This window comes from Cynara cardunculus (assembly GCF_001531365.2).
Source record: "Cynara cardunculus var. scolymus isolate 2C chromosome LG 13, CcrdV1, whole genome shotgun sequence".
NCBI classification, from domain to species: Eukaryota; Viridiplantae; Streptophyta; class Magnoliopsida; order Asterales; family Asteraceae; genus Cynara; species Cynara cardunculus.
Genome location: NC_037540.1, coordinates 1242690 through 1265642, shown reverse-complemented (window position 1 = coordinate 1265642; position 22953 = coordinate 1242690). Strand labels below are relative to the sequence as shown.

Here is a 22953-nt window from a genome sequence, read left to right as displayed (position 1 = left end):
GCAAGCTTTTTAGAACAATGCTCTCTCCTCTCTTATGGTAATCATTATTGAGAGGTTCTCCAAATTTGAAGAATTTCACACCCTCTCTCCTCTTTCGAGAATCGGTTGGAGCAAAAAATTTGTCCAAAATCCCTAAAATTTATAACCAAACCATCTCAAGTATACCCAACTTTGTGACACTCATGTTGGGTACATGTGCCTTCTGGTCTTAATTTTTTTTTTTTTGGCAAATAACAGCAGATCTAGCAGTCCTATAGGATTTACCAGTCAAGTTGAATGGGACTTTCCAATAGTGTCACAGTTTTATAAAATATAATAAGTCGGTCGGCTATCATATATTTTGTTGTGTCAATTTGACAATGAATTTTCGACAAGTTTACGTACTTTAAACCAAAATTCAATTTACTAAACAAAGATCTTGACAAACAAGTGCAGCCAACATAAAGAGGGTATCAATCACATTTGGCAGATACTACAGTATGCAAGTATTCTGATCAAACAAGCCTTGGTCATACATGAATATATATATATATATATATATATATATATATATATATATGCATGTATTTATGTTTGTTGCATATATAGAGTAAGGTGTTTTCAGAATAGAGAGTGTACCTTCTGATATGGCGAAAAAGAAAGGAATGTTTCATTTTGCAGATGGCATAGATAAGCTTCTTTTGTTATTTGGTACCTTAGGCTGCATTGGAGATGGGTTGATGTCTCCTCTTACGATGATAATCCTTAGCGATATCATCAACGATTTCGGAGGCAATGGTCTGTCTTTTTCCAATGATGTGGTGAACAAGGTATGATTTGTACTAACCTGCATACATTGATCGAACTACACCATTATTGACGAGTTTTTTTTATACTTGATCTTAAAGTATGCACTGAAGCTGCTCGTCCTAGCTGTTGGCGTTGGAGTAGCGGGTTTCATTGGTAAGTTTAGTGCAGTCTGCAAGCCAAAGGTGGCTCTTGCTCACAAACCTGCAAAAAATATCAAAAAAATTGGCACTAGAATCTTGATTGCTCATAATTTCATTCAAAACAAAAAGATCAGGATCATTTTATTACAAAACAGTTGCACCCCAGATCAAGAAATAGGTTGGTTCTCGAGCTCATGATGATTCTACTATCATTATCTTGCAGAAGGAATTTGCTGGACAAGAACAGCTGAAAGACAAATATCACGTCTAAGGATGGAATACCTGAAATCCGTACTCAGGCAAGAAGTCGGTTTCTTTGACAGACAAGTTGGCTCTTCCACCAATTTCGAAGTTATCTCAGCCATTTCTGGTGATGCTCAATTGATTCAGGACGTTATGGCTGAAAAGGTTTTTCATTCATATTCTTTAATCTTTCTTCTAATTCTAGAATCTTTTATATTCATCATGAAGCAAAATGTCATGTAGATACCCAACTGTGTGGCTCAGCTGTCATCACTAGTATTCAGCATCGTAGTGAGTTTCATACTTTCATGGCGACTTGCAGTGGCTTCTATTCCTTTTGCACTTCTGTTTATCGTTCCTGTGTTAAGCATCGGGGTTTTCCTAAAAGCTCTAGGGATGAAGATGAAGGATGCTTATGATATAGGTGGGGGGGTTGCAGAGCAGGCAATATCATCAATCCGAACTGTCTATTCTTATGTTGGAGAACAGCAAACAATTGATAAGTTCAGCAATGCACTTCAGACAAGTATGGCACTAGGGATAAAGCAAGGATTTACAAAGGGTTTGATGATCGGGAGCATGGGTATGGTTTTCGCGGCCTGGGCATTTGTATTTTGGGTCGGAGGCTATCTTGTCACTGAAAAAGGAGAATCTGGTGGCCGTGTATTCATTTCAGCAATCTGTGTCATCATGGCGGGGCTGTAAGTTTTTTTGCACACAATATATCTCATTCGAAGTAGAGTATGGTAACTACTGTATACTCATTCAAAAGTAGGGTCTATATTGTATATCCCATTTGAAAGAAGGGTCGAATAAATTAAGGGGGCGTTTGGTTCGCAAAATGGAATTTGGTGGAATGGGAATACATCAAAGGAATTTGACTTTGAAGGAATTATATGAGAATTTGACCACGTGTTTGGTCGGCAGGAATTGGAATTGAATCTCTCAAAATAATTGGAATCTCCTTCTTGAATCATTCCAATTCCCTTGAAATCCATTGAATTAATCGAAACAAACAACCCCTTAGTAGTGTCTCGTAATACTGTAGTCTGAAGGATCTTATTTTCCTATTTCAGGGCGGCCATGAGTGCACTGCCTAACGTAACATTTATTTCAGAGGCGATAGCCGCTACTGAAAGAATGTTTAAGATGATTTCCCGAGCTCCGCTCATAAATCCTGATGATAGTAAGGGGAAAACGCTACCATCTGTGAGGGGAGACATTGAATTCAGGAGTGTTGACTTCTCATACCCATCGAGACCAGATACTCCAATCCTTCAAGAACTCAGCCTCAAAGTGAAAGCCGGCAAGACAATAGGTCTTGTGGGCGGCAGCGGATCAGGGAAGTCGACGATTATTTCCTTACTTGAAAGATTTTATGACCCTGTGAGAGGAGATATCCTTCTCGATGGACACAGAATAAAGAGGCTTCAGCTTAAATGGTTAAGGTCTCAGATGGGATTAGTGAATCAAGAGCCAGTACTCTTTGCAACATCAATCAAGGAAAACATACTTTTTGGGAAGGAAGGAGTTTCGGATGATCTTGTTGAGAATGCAGCTAAAGCAGCAAACGCACACAATTTCATCATCAAGTTACCCGACGCTTATGAAACACAAGTTGGGCAATTTGGGATTCAATTATCTGGTGGGCAAAAGCAAAGAATAGCGATAGCAAGAGCTCTGCTCAAAGAACCAAGAATCTTATTGTTGGATGAAGCAACAAGTGCGTTAGATACAGAATCGGAAAGGGTTGTTCAAGAGGCTCTAGACCAGGCTTCGGTAGGAAGAACAACAATCATAGTTGCCCATCGCCTTACAACAGTCCGTAAAGCGGATAAAATTGTGGTTCTCCAATCAGGGAAGGTTATTGAATCTGGTTCACACGAGGAGTTAATGCAAAAGAACGATCAAGAAGAAGGTGGTGCCTACTACCAAATGGTGCAGTTGCAGCAATCAGCAAAGCAGAATGAATCAGGATCCCCTGATTCTCCATATACACCAACCGGACAAAGAACCCATGAAAGAAATTTCAATCCCCAGACAACCCGGAGTCCGAATAGTGCAAGATCAAGCTTGCAGAACAGTCCAATGTCCCCATTCAGTATGGCTCATTCTTATGAAGAAAGTGATGAGAAAATATATAATTCTAGTCCTTCACAGTGGCGTCTCTTGAAAATGAACGCTCCTGAGTGGGGACGAGCATTTCTTGGGTGCCTAGGAGCAACTGGTTTTGGGGCTATATCACCAATACACGCGTATTGCTTGGGATCAGTTGTCTCAGTATACTTCTTGCCCGATAAGAACAAAGTGAAATCAGAGACAACGCTTTACTGCGTAATCTTTGTAGGACTTGGAGTCGCTTGCTTCTTTACCAACCTACTCCAACACTATAACTTCGCAGTTATGGGGGAGCGTTTAACCAAGAGGGTGAGAGAAAAAGTGCTTCAAAACGTCCTCACGTTTGAAGTCGGATGGTTTGATAAAGATGAGAACACGAGTGCAGCAGTTTGTGCACGACTTGCAACTGAAGCTAGCTTGATAAGGTCCCTCGTTGGAGATCGCATATCGTTGCTCCTTCAAGTCTTTGTCAGCGCGTTTCTTGCTTTTATATTTGCAATGATAATCACTTGGAGAATTGCCATTGTCATGATTTCAATGCAGCCTTTGCTCATAGCAAGCTTCTACTCCAAGATAACACTCATGAAAAGCATGTCTGCAAAAGCCAAAAAGGCACAGAATGAAGGAACCCAACTAGCAAGTGAAGCAGTAGTGAATCATAGAACAATCACTGCCTTTGCTTCTCAAGAAAGAATCATGGGACTATATGCAGCAACACAGAAAGGACCACGGAAGGAATCCATTAAACAGTCATGGTTTTCGGGTATGGGCTTGTTCACTTCCCAATTTGTGACAACAGCTGCAATATCGTTGGCATTTTGGTATGGTGGAAGAGAAATGAATAAAGGATTGGTAACCTCAAAACAGATGTTCCAGGTTTTCTTCATCTTGATGACCACTGGCAAGAACATTGCAGATGCAGGAAGCATGAGTTCTGATTTATCTAAAGGTGGAGGTGCAGTTAGGTCGGTGTTAGCAGTACTAGACAGGAAAACGGAGATCGACCCAGATGACTCTGAAAGTTTAACAGTTAGCGGAATCAACGGCCAAATAGAGCTGATGAATGTACACTTCTCCTACCCATCAAGGCCTGAGCAAATGATATTTCAGGGATTGCATTTAAAGATCGAAGCAGGAAAAACAGTAGCACTTGTGGGTCAGAGTGGTTCAGGTAAATCCACCATCATAGGATTGATAGAAAGATTCTATGACCCAATAAAAGGATGTATACTCATCGACGAACGAGACATAAAAAACTACAATCTGAGGCACTTGAGATCACATATTGCGCTAGTGAGCCAAGAACCAACTCTTTTCGCAGGAAGTATTCGCCATAACATCGTCTATGGCAAGGAGGAAGCTAGTGAAGCTGAAATAATGAAAGCAGCAGAGCTTGCAAATGCCCATGAGTTTATAAGGTATTAAAGGGAAAATTACATGAAAATGCAAACATACCTTTTGGTATTTTCATGCACTTTTCCCGGTATTAAAACATCCCAGCTTCATATTTTATTAAAGAAATAACGTTGTAACTTCATTCTTCTGATGTTGAATGCAGTTCCATGAAAGATGGATACGAAACTTACTGTGGAGAAAGAGGGGTGCAACTATCAGGAGGCCAGAAGCAGAGAGTTGCACTTGCTCGAGCAATACTCAAGAATCCAGCAATTCTTTTGTTAGATGAGGCCACTAGTGCGCTTGATAGCGCGTCCGAGAATCTGGTGCAAGAAGCATTGGAGAAGATGATGGTTGGCAGGACTTGTGTAGTAGTTGCACATCGATTATCAACCATACAGAAATCTGATTCCATAGCTGTGATTGGAAATGGAAAAGTTGTAGAGCAAGGATCACACTCTGAACTGCTTTCAATGGGGAATAAAGGTTCCTACCACTCTCTCATAAAGCTGCAACACCTATGAGTCACTAAAAAGCTTGTAAATCATATATTTAAGTTCCTGTACACAAGGACACAGATTGCTCTACAATTAATGATTGGCATTCTTACACAGATCGCACTAAATGGTGAACTTTTCAGTTTCTTTTTTAGCTTTATTCATGGCATCAGAAGAATCAAGAACCCCATTGCTTTTCAGCTCATTAGACATAGACATGAAGCACAAGTTGCAACTTTGATGACATGAATGATGAACCCAATATTCTCAAAGATTCCCACAAAAAAGATGAACCAAGAGAACATTTATTATGTCAAGAAAGAATTCTGCAAACGAACCCACAAAAATACAAACCCACAAAAATACAAATGTATTATCACATGATCATTCATCCTATGTCCAATACTTACCCCTTCATTATGAGGAATTATTGCAGTTTTCGTGGTTCTTTACTTATCGAGACCTAAATCGTATCCTCAAGTGATTTTGCTAGAAGCATGTGTGGACATGATTTTAAAAATTGTTTGACCTCGAGGCGAGGCGGTCCAAAACCACACCTGAGGCGGTGCCTCTTGTACCCTGGACGAGGCTTACGCCTTGGTTCAGTAAGGCGGTTTGGTAAGATATGTGGCGGTGTCTAGGCCTACGCCTTGGATGATTTGCTTCAGTGATGGTTTTTTTTTGGCTTTTTCTATAAGTTTTATGACAATATTAGTACTTCTCTTTATAATGACTTTTTTATGTTAAAAAACTAAAAGTTAAAGCCTAATGGCCCCAATGTGTACTTTTACTAGTTTTTCCTCTCAATCAAAAAGTGTGGCTTGAGCCTTCCTCTTCCAACAAGCAACCAATTTTTCCACACCCTCTCAATCTCTCACAGTTTCCCTCTTTCCTCTGTCAAGAATCACTGAACCAGCGCCTCTTAGCAATTTATTATTATATATATATCGTATATAAATATGTGTATATACATATTTTGGTGTTTATATATTTCCGCCTCAGGCCTTACGCCTCAGACTGCCTCGAGGCTTACGCTTTGCCTCATTGAGAGAAAGCGCCTCGAGGCCCGATTCCGCCTTTTAAAACCTTGTGTGTGGATATAAGTTGGTTAGTAGTTTCAATATGTGCTTAATCCAAGACCGTTAATTTATCCAGAAAAGTTGATGGTTGGATGAGTCAATCATGGTTGGTCGGGACCACAAGTTGGACACTTTGAAAGAATCTCAATCCAAAAAGACAAATTGGACAAATTCCATTCATAATAAAACAACATGCTCTCATATGTGCAGAATGTACAGGGTAAGACACAAGAATGCCATTCTTGGCCGGCCAAGAGACAAACTAGAATTATAGAAAACAATAGTCGAGTTGATGGCGGGGTCTTTTTTTTGTTCGAGGTTCAAGAGGAAGAAGAGAAGAGGAACCATCGCCCAATGGTGCTTTTACCCCCACGTCAAATTAATGCACTGATTCAAGGGATACCCGTGCAAACATCACCTACCCATCTGGTAGTCATATCTTAGGCCGTAAAAAATATGTCCTAGCTCTTTTCTATGCTAGRTATTCCCTTGTGGACTTTAATTCAATTTACTTAACAACAAAAGGGCCACAGAAGATTGTAGTTATATGCATCACAACTAAAGATCATGACAAAAAAGTGCAGCAAACATATAAGATAGGCACTAAGCTACCAAAGAGGGTAACAATAACATTTGGCAGATACTAGAATGCAGGTATTCTAATCAAAGAACTCTTTCTCATACATGGATACACATGCATATATAACTGTTTGCTGCATATATACAATTAACTTTCAGCGTAGAGAGAATATTCACTGATATGACGAGAAAAGGTGGAACGTCTCATTTTGCAGATGGCACAGATAAGCTTCTTTTTGTTATTTGGTACCTTAGGCTGCATTGGAAATGGGTTGATGTCTCCTCTTACGATGATAATCCTTAGTGGGATCATCAACGATTTTGGAGGCAATGGTCTGTCTTTTTCCAACAATGTGGTGAACAAGGTATGATTTGTACTAACCTGCATACATTGATCGAACTGCATCATTATTGAAGATTTGTTTCTGATCTTGAAGTATGCAGTCAAGCTGCACACTCTCGCTATTGGCGTTGTAGTATCAGCTTTCATTGGTAAGTTTACTGGTGTCTCTTGGTTCCAACCCGCCAAACTATCAAGAAATCTGGCACTAGAATCTTGATTGCTCATAACTTCATAGAAAATTGTTAAGAGTTCCACATCGGCTTAGACTTGAACTATTTCTCCTCTATATATGTTGGAACCCCCCCCCCCTTTCTCCTCAATGACGCTTTCGAAGTGTAATCTAATGGGGTTCCACGTATGCTTACATGTTATAAGAGCCAAGGTCTATTACTCAGGGACTCGACACTGTAAGACAATCTGTCTTGTCTAGCCTCCTTGGAGGGGGTGTATTTGAGTCCCACATCTGCTATATGATGGAACATCCCTTCTCTCCTCAAGGGCTCTTTTGGAGAGTAATCTAATGGGGTTCTACATATTCTCAAAACGAGAATATCATAATCATTTTGTTACAAGGCAGCTGCACCCCAGATCAAGAAACAGGTTAGTTCTCATGCTTATGCTGATTCTACTATTAAATATCTCGCAGAAGGAATTTGCTGGACAAGACCGCTGGAACACAAACATCAAGTCTAAGGATGAAATACCTAAAATCCGTACTCAGGCAAGAAGTCGGTTTCTTTGACACACAAGTTCGCTCTTCCACCAATTTTGGAGTTATCTCGGCCATTTCTTGTGAAGCTCAATTGATTCAAGATGGCATGGCTGATAAGGTTTTTCATTCATGTTCTTTTAGGTAAACTGCATCAAAATGTAACTTTTACCCGGTAAGCGCTTACCGGACTGGGTGAGAGTCTTCTCCCTCACTTATCGACTAAGAGCCTCGGTCCTTGCTATGCCTCTTACCGGGTAAGATGCTAGGTCTTTGTCATGCTCGCCCAAGAGGTAAGTGACACCCCGTAAGCGCTTACCCGGTCAACATTTGGTAAACGGCCCCTTAGTCATTTTCATTATATAAAAAAATATTATATGAACTTCTCCGAAAAGGTTATTTCAATTGTAACAGTAAGATGTTTCAAATTTGATTATATTGATTGCCATCAATCTGTTTTAATTCAAGTATATATTTGAGCAAAAGGTAAGTACTGGCAACCCCGACCGACCCCACATGAAACCTACCCCTAGGAAGTAGGAACTACATGTGAAGAAGCATTTCAGAGATGACTTAGCAATTAAGGCTAGCAGAGGGGTTCAAGCCCGTCTCCCGCATGATTCGAACTTGAACCTGTTGTGTATTTGAGCAAAGTCGCTCCATCCATTTGCCAACTGAGCTACATGTCCGAGGGCTATGATTCAGGTATATATGATGGTAAAGTGATGTCAAATGAACATCATCATCAGTCAAAGATTGGATCCCGAAAATTAAAGCCACCTCATATTCACATTGGTAAAGTGATGTCGAACGAACATCATAGGTATATCAATTTGTTGATTGTTTAAAAACAAATATTCGTCAACAATATTCGAAAACATTCTTTGGATATTACGACCATCGTTTTTTCCAAACGATAAAAACAAACAATGTTTTTTTTAAGATGAAAGCATTTCAATAATTTGAAAAACAATTTTTTTTGCGAAAAGACATATATACCCTCCAAGAATTTGAAAAATGAAAAGTTGTTTGCCGTAATGAGAACACAAGTCCAGAAGAAAAGTTGAAGCAGCCCTTCTATGACTGATTTTAAAAGCATATCTTATTGTAATCCAATCCAAAGAGGTAAAAAGAATACATTTAAATGGTATACATTGAAAATGTAAAAAATGTCTTAATGGGGTAGGCTAATTGCACCTCTATGATTGCTAAATGCAGCACCGCAATATGCTAAAATCCTTTTCAATATACGATTTGACTTGATTTTGACTTATGTAGGGGTACATATAGCATCACCCGTCTTAATAAGTAGGTGTACATTTAGCAAATAATAGGTGTGCACTTAGCCTACCTCAGCCAGTTTGGGCCACCATTCTTGGAATTGATCTTATTTATTGAAAGAATCTGAACACAAAAAGACAAATTGGACAAATACCATTCATATGAAAACAAGATGATGTGCAGAATGTAAAAATGCCTTTTCTTATCCTGCCAACAACTAGAAGGAATTATAGTCCCAAACCAAATGAATTCATCAAAAATCTCACGTAGAGGGTATGAGGGTATCAATAACAACTGGCCGATGCTACAATATGCAAGTATTCTAATCAAACAAGTCTTGGTCATACATGGATAACATATGCTATATATATATATATATATATATATATATATATATATATATATATATATATATATATATATTATATGTGCTGCATACATACAGCAAGGTGTTTCAGAATAGAGAGTGTACCTTCTAATATGGCGAAAAAAGGTGGAATGTTCCATTTTGCAGATGGCATAGATAAGCTTCTGCTGTTATTTGGTACCTTAGGCTGCATTGGAGATGGATTGATGTCTCCTCTTACGATGGTAATCCTTAGTGGGATCATCAACGATTATGGAGGCGGTGATCTGTCTTTCTCCAATGATGTGGTTAACAAGGTATGGATTGTGTCACTGTACTAACCAGCATGCAACCGGCATAAATTGATCGAACTACACCATTGTTGACAAGTTTTTTTTTTTTTTTGACCTGATCTTGAAGTATGCACTCAAGCTGCTCGTACTAGCTATTGGCGTTGGAGTAGCGGCTTTCGTTGGTAAGTTTACTGCAGTCTGCAAGCCAAAAGATCAAAAAATTTGGCACTAGAATCTCAATTGCTCATACTTTCATTAAAAAAAGGATCAAAGAGAAAATTACAAATCAGTCCCCATGGTTCATACTTTTTACCCACTCTAGTCCCAAATCAAAATAAATACAAGGAAGGGACTCATGGTCTACATTTTCGCACTCTTTGGGACTAGAGTGAGTAAAAAGTGTGAACCACAGGGACCAAATTTATAATTTACTCAAATCATTTTGTTACAAGCCAGCAGCAACAGAGATCAAGAAAGTTTTTGTTAAATTTCCACTGTCGGCTAGATTTGGGCCATTTCTCTTCAACATGTGTTGGAACCTTCTTCCCTCTGCGATAGGGTTCCAATGTTCCACATATTCTCACATGGTCGGCTAGAGTTGGACTATTTTTCCTCTATATGTGTTGAAACCTCTCTTTTCTCCTCCAAGAGCACTTTTAGAGAGTACTCTGACGGGTTTTCACATATTGTATCACTCTCATGCTCATATTATTTCTGCTATTAAATATCTTGCAGAAGGAATTTGCTGGACAAGAACAGCTGAAAGACAAACATCACGTTTGAGGACGGAATACTTGAAATCCGTACTCAGACAAGAAGTCGGTTTCTTTGACACACAAGTTGGCTCTTCCACCAATTTTGAAGTTATCTCAGCCATTTCCGGTGATGCTCAATTGATTCACGACGTTATGGCTGAAAAGGTTTTCCATTCATACTCTATAATTAATAATTTTTTTCTTCTAATTATAGAATATTTTTGTTCAAATACTCATCATGAGCAAAATGTCATGCAGATACCCAACTGTGTAACTCAGCTATCAGCACTTGTATTCAGCATTGTAGTGTGTTTCATACTTTCATGGCGACTTGCAGCGGCTTCTCTTCCTTTCACACTTCTGTTTGTCGTTCCTGTGTTAGGCATCAAGAGTTTCCTAAAATCTCTAGGGATGAAGATGAAAGATGCTTATGATATAGGTGGTGGGGTTGCAGAGCAGGCAATATCATCAATCCGAACGGTTTATTCTTATGTTGGAGAACAACATACGATTGATAAGTTCAGCCATGCACTTGAGACAAGTATGGCACTAGGGATAAAGCAAGGATTTACTAAGGGTTTGATGATGGGGAGCATGGGTATGGTTTTCGGGACCTGGGCATTTATATTTTGGTTCGGAGGCTATCTTGTCACTGAAAAGGGAGAATCTGGTGGCCGTGTATTCATTTCAGCAATTTGTGTCATCATGGCAGGGGTGTAAGTCTTTCTGCATATGTAATATCCCATTCGATAGTAGAATCTGGTAAATACGGTATATCTCAAACGAAAGCACGGTCTATACTGTATATCTCATTTGAAAGTAGGGACTGGTAAATACTTCGTATCCCATTTGAAGTAGGGTCTCGTAATATTGTAGTCTGAAGGATTTTATTTTCGTATTTCAGGGCGGCTATGAGCGCACTACCTAACATCACATGCATTTCAGAGGCGATAGCTGCTACGGAAAGAATGTTTACGATGATTTCCCGCGCTCCACTCATAGATCCTGATAATAGTAAAGGGGAAACGCTACCATCTGTGAGAGGAGACATTGAGTTCAGGAGTGTTGACTTCTCATACCCATCAAGACCAGATACTCCAGTTCTTCAAGAACTCAGCCTCAAAGTGGAAGCTGGCAAGACAATCGGTCTTGTGGGCGGCAGCGGATCAGGGAAGTCGACAATTATTTCTTTGCTTGAAAGATTTTATGACCCTGTGAGAGGAGATATCCTTCTCGACGGATATGAAATAAAGAGGCTTCAGATTAAATGGTTAAGATCTCAACTGGGATTAGTGAATCAAGAGCCGGTACTCTTTGCAACATCAATCAAGGAAAACATACTTTTTGGGAAGGAAACGGTTTCGGATGATCTTGTTGAGAATGCAGCTAAAGCAGCAAACGCACACAATTTTATCATCAAGTTACCTGATGCTTATGAAACTCAAGTTGGACAGTTTGGGATTCAATTATCTGGTGGGCAAAAGCAAAGAATTGCAATAGCAAGAGCTCTGCTCAAAGAACCAAGAATCTTATTGTTGGATGAAGCAACAAGTGCGTTAGATACAGAATCCGAAAGAGTTGTTCAGGAGGCTCTAGACCAGGCTTCAGTAGGAAGAACAACAATCATAGTTGCCCATCGCCTTACAACAGTGCGTAAAGTTGATAAAATTGTGGTTCTCCAATCAGGGAAGGTTATTGAATCTGGTTCACACGAGGAGTTAATGCAAAAGAACGATCAAGAAGAAGGTGGTGCCTACTACCAAATGGTGCAGTTGCAGCAATCAGCAAAGCAGAATGAATCACACTCCCCTCATTCTCCATATACACCAACTAGACAAAGAACCCATGAAATAAGTTCCAATCCCCAAACAACCCAGAGTCCGGTTAGTGCAAGATCAAGCTTGCAAAACAGCCCAATGTCCCCCTTCAGTGTCACTCATTCTTATGAAGAAAGTGATGAGAAAATACCTAATTCTAGTCCTTCACAGTGGCGTCTCTTGAAAATGAACACCCCCGAATGGAGACGAGCGTTTCTTGGGTGCCTAGGAGCAACGAGTTTCGGGGCTATATCACCAATACAAGCCTATTGCTTGGGATCAGTTGCCTCGGTGTACTTCTTGCCTGATAAGGCCAAAGTGAAATCAGAGACGGAGTTTTACTGCATAATCTTTGTAGGACTTGCAGTTGCTTGCTTCTTCACCAACCTACTCCAACATTATAACTTTGCAGTTATGGGAGAGCGTTTAACCAAGAGGGTGCGAGAAAAAATGCTTGAAAACGTCCTCACGTTTGAAGTCGGATGGTTTGATAAAAATGAGAACACGAGTGCAGCAGTTTGTGCCCGGCTTGCAACTGAAGCTAGCTTGATAAGGTCCCTCATTGGAGATCGAATATCGTTGCTCCTACAAGTCTTTGTCAGCGCATTTCTTGCTTTTATAATTGCAATGATAATCACTTGGAGAATTGCCATTGTCCTGATTTCAATGCAGCCTTTGCTCATAGCAAGCTTCTACTCCAAGATGGTTCTCATGAAAAGCATGTCCACAAAAGCCAAAAAGGCACAGAATGAAGGAACCCAACTAGCAAGTGAGGCAGTGGTGAATCATAGAACAATCACTGCCTTTGCTTCTCAAGAAAGAATCACGAGACTATATGCAGCAACACAGAAAGGACCTCGGAAGGAATCCATTAAACAATCATGGTTTTCGGGTATGGGCTTGTTCACTTCCCAGTTTGTGACAACAGCTGCAGTATCATTGGCATTTTGGTATGGTGGAAGAGAAATGAGTGAAGGATCGGTAACCTCAAAACAAATGTTCCAGGTTTTCTTCATCTTGATGACCACAGGCAAGAACATTGCAGATGCCGCAAGCATGAGTTCTGATTTATCAAAAGGTGGAGATGCAGTTAGGTCAGTGTTAGCAGTACTAGATAGAAAAACGAAGATCGACCCAGATGACTCTGAAAGTTTAACAGTTAGCGGAATCAACGGCCATATAGAGCTGATGAATGTACACTTCTCTTACCCATCAAGGCCTGAGCAAATGATATTTCAGGGATTGTATTTAAAGATCGAAGCAGGAAAAACAGTAGCACTTGTGGGTCAGAGTGGTTCAGGTAAATCCACCATCATCGGATTGATAGAAAGATTCTACGACCCAATAAAAGGATGTATACTCATCGATGAACGAGACTTAAAAAACTACAATCTGAGACACTTGAGATCACATATTGCACTAGTGAGCCAAGAACCAACTCTTTTCGCAGGAAGTATTCGTCATAACATCGTCTATGGCAAGGAGGAAGCTAGTGAAGCTGAAGTAATGAAAGCAGCAGAGCTTGCAAATGCCCATGAGTTTATAAGGTATTAAAGGGTAAATTATACGAAAATGCAAGATACCTTGGTATGATTCCTATTTTGGCTAACGTATTTTCAGAACCTTCGTTTGGTACCTAAGATGTGACATCTCACTTATTGATTTTCATAACATTCCAACTAATCAAAAAGATCCACGTGCTATTTTTTTAAATTCAAAATTTGTAATATTTTCACATAACAATTGAAAAAATATAACAAATTATTAAAAAAAGTAATGACTGGAAATTTTTTGGTTAGTTGAAAAACCTGATCACATTCAGCATTTTCAGCCTATTAGGTAACTCTGTTACCTAAATGTTTGAGATGTCACATCTCGAGGTACCAATATGCACATTTTGAAAATGTGTTGACCAAAATAGGATCCATAGCAAAGTACGTTGTATTTTCAAGCTTTTTTTAGAGTACGTAATATTTATATATAGCAAATGAACCTACACAACCCTCCTCATATTCAGTGAGGATGGAATCCTTGACCTCCCCTAGGAAGTTAAGCTCTACCGGATACTGGTATTTTCATGCAATTTTCCCAGTATTAAAACATCCCAACGTCAAATTTTATTGAACAAATAACCTTTTAACTTCATTCTTCTGATGTTGAATGCAGTTCCATGAAAGATGGATACGAAACTTACTGTGGAGAAAGAGGGGTGCAGCTATCAGGAGGCCAGAAGCAGAGAGTTGCACTTGCTCGAGCAATACTCAAGAATCCAGCAATTCTTYTGTTAGATGAGGCCACTAGTGCGCTTGATAGCGCGTCCGAGAATCTGGTGCAGGAAGCATTGGAGAAGATGATGGTCGGCAGGACATGTGTAGTAGTTGCACATCGGTTATCAACCATACAGAAATCTGATTCCATAGCTGTGATTGAAAATGGGAAAATTGCAGAGCAAGGATCACACACTGAACTGCTTTCAATGGGGAATATAGGTTCCTACCACTCTCTCATAAAGATGCAACACATATGAGTCACAAAAAAGCTTGTAAATCATATGTTTAAGTTCCTGTACACAACGACACAGATTGCTCTACAATTAGCAATTGACATTCTTCACAGATCACATAAGTTGGTATTTTATCTAGAAACTTTTCGGTTTCTTTTTAGCTTTGTTCCTGGCATCAAAAGAATAAAGAACCCCATTGCTTTTCAGCTTATTAGACATAGATATAAAGCATAAGTTTGAACTTTGACGACATGAATGATGCACCAAAGAGAACATTTTATGATGACAAGAAAGAATTAAGCAAATAAACCCACAAAATACAAATGTATTTTAACATGATCAATCATCCTATGTCCAATAATTACCCCTCCAAAATGAGGGATGATCCCAGTTCTCCTGTTTATCAAGCCCAAATCGTATCCTCAAAGTGATTTTATTAGAAGTATGTGTGGATATAAGTTCAGTTGGCTAGTTTCTATATGTGCTTAGTCCATGTCACCCGCCGATTTTATTTTTCTTTCGTTCAAGTGTAGTGACGTCATTCTTAATAACTTATGTCATGAACAAAAATACGAACTTAAACTTTCTAACACACATAATGTGTTTAACATAATTCGTTACATAATTGTGGAAGCGTAAAATACTTTAGCGTAATCATTGCTAATTAAAGGGACGCGGGTCAGACCCGCCAACCCGATTCGAACCAGGTTGCAACCCAAATAGGCAGCAGCCATGGCTGCACATTTTGGAGCTTTTCAAACTCGAAAATGGCTCGTTTCTTGACGTTTTTTCTTCGTTCTCTTTGCACCAAAACCTTGGTAATATTTTTACCAACGTTTTGACATGAAGAACACGAATTTTCGTCAAGAAATGAGTTCCATATATTCATTTAAAGTTTGTTTTTAAAACTAAAATTTAACAATTTCAAAACATAAAAATAGAACCATGTAAACACAAATATGAGACATGAGGCTATTGAGGTTTGATAGAGCACTTAAAAACGAAGCCATAGACATAAGAATCAAGAGATTTGGTTAAGAATCTCATCCAAAATCGGTAAAAACCCGAGATTTTTTATTCCGAACTTCAAACTCAGATTTCTCTCTCAAAACTCAACTACTTTACTAGCTATTTGACTCAAAACGATCCTAAGCCAGTGCTCTACAATTTATATGCCAAGAGTTTTGGCTTATTAGTTGAAGAAATCGGCCAAATCGCGAGTTTTAAGTTGTAAGTCGTTTTCTAAAAACAGTCATGTACTTTTGGCAAAACAGGTCCCCCATTTTTGAAAAAGATGACACTTAACCCCTTGAATTTTCTGACATTTACAACCAGACCCCTCCTGATGTAATATATTACATTTTTGGTTTAATAATAAAAGAAAACAATTTTATTTTGTTTTCCTATTTGTCTATCTTTTCATTATTTATTTATTTAAGATTTCTACAATTATTTCCTTTAAGTAATTACGTAAATATTTTAACACTTCAAATGAATTTAAAAAAAAATATTTAAAAACTCATATAATATTATTTATATATTTAAAAAAATTGGGTTTTACAGTCCAAACCGTTATGGTTGGTCAAAATCACTATTCTTGGAATTGATCTTATTGGAGAGTTAACCTCTGGTCGTTGGACACTTTGAAAGAATCTCAACTCAAAAAGACAAATTGGACAAATGTCATTCATAGTAAAACAACATGCTCTCATATGTGCAGAATGTACAATGTAAGAATCCCTTTCTTGGCCGGCCAAGAGACAAACAACTAGTAAACAGAAAATGAATCAACGACGGCTGTGAGGGAAATAGATTAAACGAACAAGGAAACACAAAGAGCTCCGATCCATAATCTGCTACCCTACTCATACTCCTCTAAGAGCTCCAACCCATAATTTGTCATGACACTTGACACTATATTCGATTTACTAAACAACAAGGGGGCCACACAAGATTGGAGTTATTTGCATCAAAATTCACAACTAAAGATCATGACAAACAAGTGTAGATAGCCTCTACGCTACCAAAGAGGGTATCAATGACATTTGGCAGATACTAGAATGCAGGTATTCTAATTAAAGAAGCCTTTGTCATACATGGATACATATGCATATATGAATGTTTGGTGCATATATACAGTTAACTTTCAGAGTAGAGAGAGGATTCACTGATATGATGAGAAAAGGTGGAATGTTTCATTTTGCAGATGGCACAGATAAGCTTCTTTTGTTATTTGGTACCTTAGGATGCATTGGAGATGGGTTGATGTCTCCCCTTACAATGGTAATCCTTGGTGGGATCATCGATGATTATGGGAGTGGTGATCTGACTTTCTCCAATGACGTGGTGGACAAGGTATGTATTGTATAACTTGCATATATTAACTGTACTGCATCATTATTGACGAGTTGTTTCTGATCTTGAAGTATGCACTCAAGCTGCTCATCCTAGCTATTGGCGTTGCAGTATCAGCTTTCATTGGTAAGTTTATCGGTGTCCCATGGTTCAACCTGCAAAGATATCAAGAAATCTGGCACTAGAATCTTGATTGCTCATAATTTCATAAAAAGTATTAGAGTCCCACATTGGCTAGACTTGCACCATTTCTCCTCTATATACGTCGGTAGTCGGAACCCCCTTTTCTCCTCAATGGCGCTTTCGAAGAGTAATCTAATGGGGATCCACGTATTCTTACAGTAATCTAATGGGGATCCACGTATTCTTACTCAGGGACTAGACACTGCAGTGTAATTTGTACTTGTCTAGTCTCTGTGGAAGGGGTGTATTTGAGTCTCACATCGGCTAGACTTGGACCATCTCTCCTCTCCATATGATGGAACCTCCCTTCTCTCCTCAAGGGCTCTTTTGGAGAGTAATCTAATGGGGTCCCACACATTCTCAAAGAAACAAATCCCTTCTCTCCGCAGATCAAGAAACTGGTTAGTTCTCATGCTCATGCTGATTCTATTATTAAATATTTGGCAGAAGGAATTTGCTGGACAAGAACTGCAGAAAGACAAACATCACGTCTGAGGATAGAATACCTAAAATCCGTACTCAGGCAAGAAGTCAGTTTCTTTGACACACAAGTTGGCTCTTCCACTAATTTTGAAGTCATCTCAGCCATTTCTGGTGATGCTCAATTGATTCAAGATGTCATGGCTGACAAGGTTTTCATTCATATTCTTTCACGTAACTTGCATCAAAATGTAACAAAGTTTTATATTCTTATTTAGTATTACGAGAATTTTTCTAATGTAACAAAGTTTCAAACTATCCTATTTTGAACACATTTGACCGGTTGATTTTGTAACATCTGATGACATGGATGTCAAGTTTATTGTCTACTTTGCTGAAACCCTTTTGTAAACGGGTTTCCACGTCATCAGATGTTACAAGATCGGCCCATCAAAATGGGTTCAAAATAGGAAATTCAATTGAGAAAAAATAATTATTCGTCACACCAACTAGGAAATAAACTAAACTTTGTTGCATTTTGATGCATCTTGCCCTATTTTTTTCTTCTAATTTTGAAATCTTTTATACTCAAATCATCAAGAAGCAAAATGTCATGTAGATACCCAACTGTCTGGCTCACCTATCAGCACTTGTATTCAGCATCATAGTGAGTTTCATACTTTCATGGCGACTAGCTGTGGCTTCCCTTCCTTTTGCACTTCTGTTTGTCGTTCCTGTGTTAGGCTTTGGGGCCTCACTACAAGGTCTGGGGATGAAGATGAAGGATGCTTATGATACAGGTGGTGGGGTTGCAGAGCATGCAATATCATCAATCCGAACTGTTTATTCTTATGTTGGAGAACATCAAACCATTAATAAATTCAGCCATGCACTTCAGACAAGTATGGCACTAGGCATAAAGCAAGGATTTACAAAAGGTTTGATGATCGGGAGTATGGGTATGGTTTTTGTTGCTTGGGCATTTATATCTTGGGTTGGAAGCTATCTTGTTACCGAAAAAGGAGAAACAGGTGGTCGTGTTTTCGTTTCAGCAATTTGTGTAATCATGGCAGGGCTGTAAGTCTTTCTCAATATAGCATATCCTAGTCAAAAGTACGATCAGATAGATATTGTAGTCACAAGGATTTTATTTTCTTATTTCAGTTCAGCTATGAGTGCATTGCCCAACGTCACATTCATTTCAGAGGCGATAGCTGCTACCAAAAGAATGTTTAAGATGATTTCACGGGTTCCTCTCATAGATTCTGATAACTGGACAGGGAAAACGATAGCATCTGTGAGAGGAGACATTGAATTCAGGGGTGTTGATTTCTCATACCCATCAAGACCAGATACACCGATCCTTCAAAAACTCAACCTCAAGGTGAAAGCTGGCAAGACAATAGGTCTTGTGGGCAGCAGTGGATCAGGGAAGTCGACAATTATTTCTTTGCTTGAAAGATTTTATGACCCTGTGAAAGGAGATATCCTTCTTGATGGACACCGATTAAAGGGCTTTCAGCTTAAATGGTTAAGATCTCAAATGGGATTAGTGAATCAAGAGCCAGTGCTCTTTGCAACATCAATCAAGGAAAACATACTTTTCGGCAAAGAAGGGGTTTCGGCAGAAATGGTTGAGATTGCAGCTAAAGCAGCAAACGCACACGATTTCATCATCAAGTTGCCTGATGCTTATGAAACTCAAGTTGGACAGTTTGGGATTCAATTATCCGGTGGGCAAAAGCAAAGAATTGCCATAGCAAGAGCTTTGCTAAAAGAACCAAGAATTTTATTGCTGGATGAAGCAACAAGTGCATTAGATACAAAATCTGAAAGAGTTGTTCAGGAGGCCCTAGATCAGGCTTCAATAGGGAGAACAACTATAATAGTTGCCCATCGCCTTACAACAATTCGTAAGGCAGATAAGATTGTGGTTCTCTGGTCAGGGAAAGTCATTGAATCTGGTACACATGACGAGTTAATGCATAAGAACAACAAAAAAGAAGGTGGTGCCTACTACCAAATGGTGTTGTTACAGCAATCAGCAACACATAATGAATCTGGCTCCCCTGATTCTCTATATCCACCAATCCGACAACAACCTCATGGAAGAGATTTCAATCCCCAATTTGCCCGGAGTCCGATTGGTGCAAGATCAAGCTTGCAAAACAGCCCAATGTCCCCCTTCTGCCCAACAGTAATTATGAGTATGGCTCATTCTGTCCAAATGTATTCTTATCAAGAAAGTGATGGCGAATACTTAAGTGACATACCTGATCGTAGTCCTTCACAATGGCGTCTCTTGCAAATGAATGCTCCCGAGTGGAAACGAGCCTTTCTTGGGTGCCTAGGAGCCACTGGTTTTGGGGCTATATCACCAATACATGCGTATTGTTTGGGATCAGTTGTCTCAGTATACTTCTTGCCCGATAAGGCCAAAGTGAAATCAGATACAGCGTTTTACTGTATAATTTTTGTAGTTTTGGGAGTCGTTTGCTTTGTCGCCAACCTACTTCAACATTATAACTTTGCAGTTATGGGAGAGCGTTTAACCAAGAGGGTGAGAGAAAAAATGCTTGGAAACATCCTCACGTTTGAAGTTGGATGGTTTGATAAAGATGAGAACACGAGTGCAGCAATTTGTGCCCGGCTTGCAACTGAAGCTAGCTTGATAAGGTCTCTCGTTGGAGATCGCATATCGTTGCTCCTTCAAGTCTTTGTCAGCGCATTTCTTGCTTTTATTATTGCATTGATAATCACTTGGAGAGTAGCCATTGTCATGATTTCAGTGCAACCATTGCTCATAGCAAGCTTCTACTCCAAGACTGTTCTGATGAAAAGCATGTCCACAAAAGCCAAAAAGGCACAGAACGAAGGCACTCAACTAGCAAGTGAGGCAGTGGTAAATCATAGAACAATCACTGCCTTTGCTTCTCAACAAAGAATCGTGAGACTATATGCAGAAACGCAGAAAGGACCACGGAAGGAATGCATTAAACAGTCATGGTTCTCGGGTCTGGGCTTGTTCACTTCCCAATTTGTGACAACAGCTGCAATATCGTTGGCATATTGGTATGGTGGAAGAGAAATGAATAAAGGATTGGTAACCGCAAAACAAATGTTCCAGGTCTTCTTCATCTTGATGACCACAGGCAAGAACATTGCAGATGCAGGAAGCATGAGTTCTGATTTATCAAAGGGTGGAGGTGCAGTTAAGTCGGTGTTAGCAGTACTGGACAGAAAAACGGAGATCGACCCAGATGACTCTGAAGGTTTGAAAGTAAGGAGAATCAATGGTCATATAGAGCTGATGAATGTACACTTTTCCTACCCATCAAGGCCTGAGCAAATGATCTTTCAGGGCCTGTCTTTAAAAATTGAAGCTGGAAGAACAGTAGCACTTGTGGGTCAAAGTGGTTCGGGTAAATCCACCATCATTGGGTTAATAGAAAGATTCTACGACCCAATAAAAGGATGCATACTCGTTGATGCACGAGACTTGAAAAACTACAATCTGAGACATTTGAGATCACATATTGCACTAGTGAGCCAAGAACCAACCCTTTTCGCTGGAAGTATCCGTCATAACATCATCTATGGTAAAGAGGAAGCTAGTGAAGCTGAGATCATGAAAGCAGCAAAGCTTGCAAATGCCCACGAGTTTATAAGGTTTTAAAATATCCTGATTTTAAATTTCATTAAACAAGTTAACGTTTTAAATTCATTCTTACGATGACGAATGCAGTTCTATGAACGATGGATACGAAACTTACTGTGGAGAAAGAGGGGTGCAGCTATCAGGAGGCCAGAAGCAGAGAGTTGCACTTGCTCGAGCAATACTCAAGAATCCAGCAATCCTTCTGTTAGATGAGGCAACTAGCGCACTCGATAGTGCATCGGAGAATCTGGTGCAAGAAGCATTGGAGAAGATGATGGTTGGCAGGACTTGTGTAGTAGTTGCACATCGACTATCAACCATACAGAAATCTGATTCCATAGCTGTGATTGAAAATGGAAAAGTTGCGGAGCAAGGATCACACTCCGAACTGCTTTCAATGGGGAATATGGGTTCCTACCACTCTCTCATAAAGCTGCAACACATATGAGTCCCAAAAAAGCTTGTAAATCAATAGTTTAAGTTCCTGTACACAACAACACAGACTGCTCAACCATTAGCAATTGACATTCTTACACGGATCACATGAGCTGGTATTGTGTCTAGAAACTTTTCATTCATAACCCCTTTCAACTCTAATTAAAATAGTTTTTTATCTTTATCTACCTGTACAATTTTCAACTTCAACCTATATCACTTTTTTTTTTTATTTAACTGTGATTCAATCTGATTTAAAATATTAATTTATAAAAATTATATGTTAAATATTTTAAAACATGATCATAATTATGTATAAAAAAACTTATCATACAATTAAAATTAAATAAAAAAATCACAAAAATAAGTACAAAATTACATATTTGAAATACATAAATAATCGTAGTTAATTATCAAGACCGAATTTGGAAAGCGACCAAAGAAAGAAACTAAAACTTTTGCAAGATAATGAGGATATTGAAATGAAGAGAAAGATTGTTACGATAAAAATATGTCAATATTATGCTCTGTTTATATGGAATCAAAAACCATGAATTTTGATACATTTTATTAATTTTTTTGTTAAAAACATTTTTTTTTATCATATAAGGTTTATAAAATAAAAATATAATATTGACCTGATAATGTGTTACGTGACAAATGAAATGGGATGGAAAAGATACAACCTCAGTTGAGATAGGGCTTTTTAATTGTTTTTTTTTTTTCTTTTTTTAAACCTTATTTTGTCCTATTCACAATCCAAATATTGGGATTGCCGTTAAACATAGTCTTAACTTTGTTCATGACATCAAAAGAATAAAGAACCCCATTGCTTTTCAGCTGATTAAATTATGTTTTTTTTTTCATTATAGTTTGTTAAAAGTTATGTATTTTGTACATGTGATTTTAAAATTTTGATTTTCATCTTATAGTTTATAGTTCATATCTATTTTCATTCCCGAAAAGTATAAATGAGTAAAATATAAATAAATTTTAAAGCATAAAATGACGAAAA

General features: G+C 38.7%; 3 protein-coding genes and 1 long non-coding RNA gene across 4 annotated transcripts; 3 read left to right on the top strand and 1 right to left on the bottom strand.

Moving 5' to 3' along the window:
* Positions 1–571: 571 nt before the first annotated feature.
* Positions 572–5463, top strand: LOC112525248 (ABC transporter B family member 15-like). Its single transcript, XM_025135289.1, has 6 exons — positions 572–809; positions 888–942; positions 1153–1337; positions 1416–1873; positions 2249–4708; positions 4849–5463. Exons 1-6 carry the CDS (start codon positions 627–629, stop codon positions 5207–5209), a joined length of 3702 nt encoding a protein of 1233 aa, XP_024991057.1. The 5' UTR covers positions 572–626; the 3' UTR covers positions 5210–5463.
* A 4182-nt stretch (positions 5464–9645) lies between these two features.
* On the top strand, positions 9646–14943 carry LOC112525250 (ABC transporter B family member 15-like). Its single transcript, XM_025135291.1, has 6 exons — positions 9646–9836; positions 9940–9994; positions 10548–10732; positions 10826–11283; positions 11472–13931; positions 14551–14943. The coding sequence occupies exons 1-6, from the start codon at positions 9654–9656 to the stop codon at positions 14909–14911; spliced, it is 3702 nt and encodes a 1233-aa protein (XP_024991059.1). The 5' UTR covers positions 9646–9653; the 3' UTR covers positions 14912–14943.
* Positions 14730–21868, bottom strand: LOC112525251. The gene is made up of 3 exons (XR_003070419.1): positions 21619–21868; positions 17128–17397; positions 14730–14804 (listed from the first exon to the last, which is right to left on the bottom strand). It is a non-coding gene; the product is annotated as an uncharacterized LOC112525251 (long non-coding RNA).
* Positions 16415–21951, top strand: LOC112525249 (putative multidrug resistance protein). The gene is made up of 6 exons (XM_025135290.1): positions 16415–17242; positions 17314–17368; positions 17873–18057; positions 18465–18922; positions 19010–21514; positions 21591–21951. Exons 1-6 carry the CDS (start codon positions 17006–17008, stop codon positions 21949–21951), a joined length of 3801 nt encoding a protein of 1266 aa, XP_024991058.1. The 5' UTR covers positions 16415–17005.
* Positions 21952–22953: the final 1002 nt, after the last annotated feature.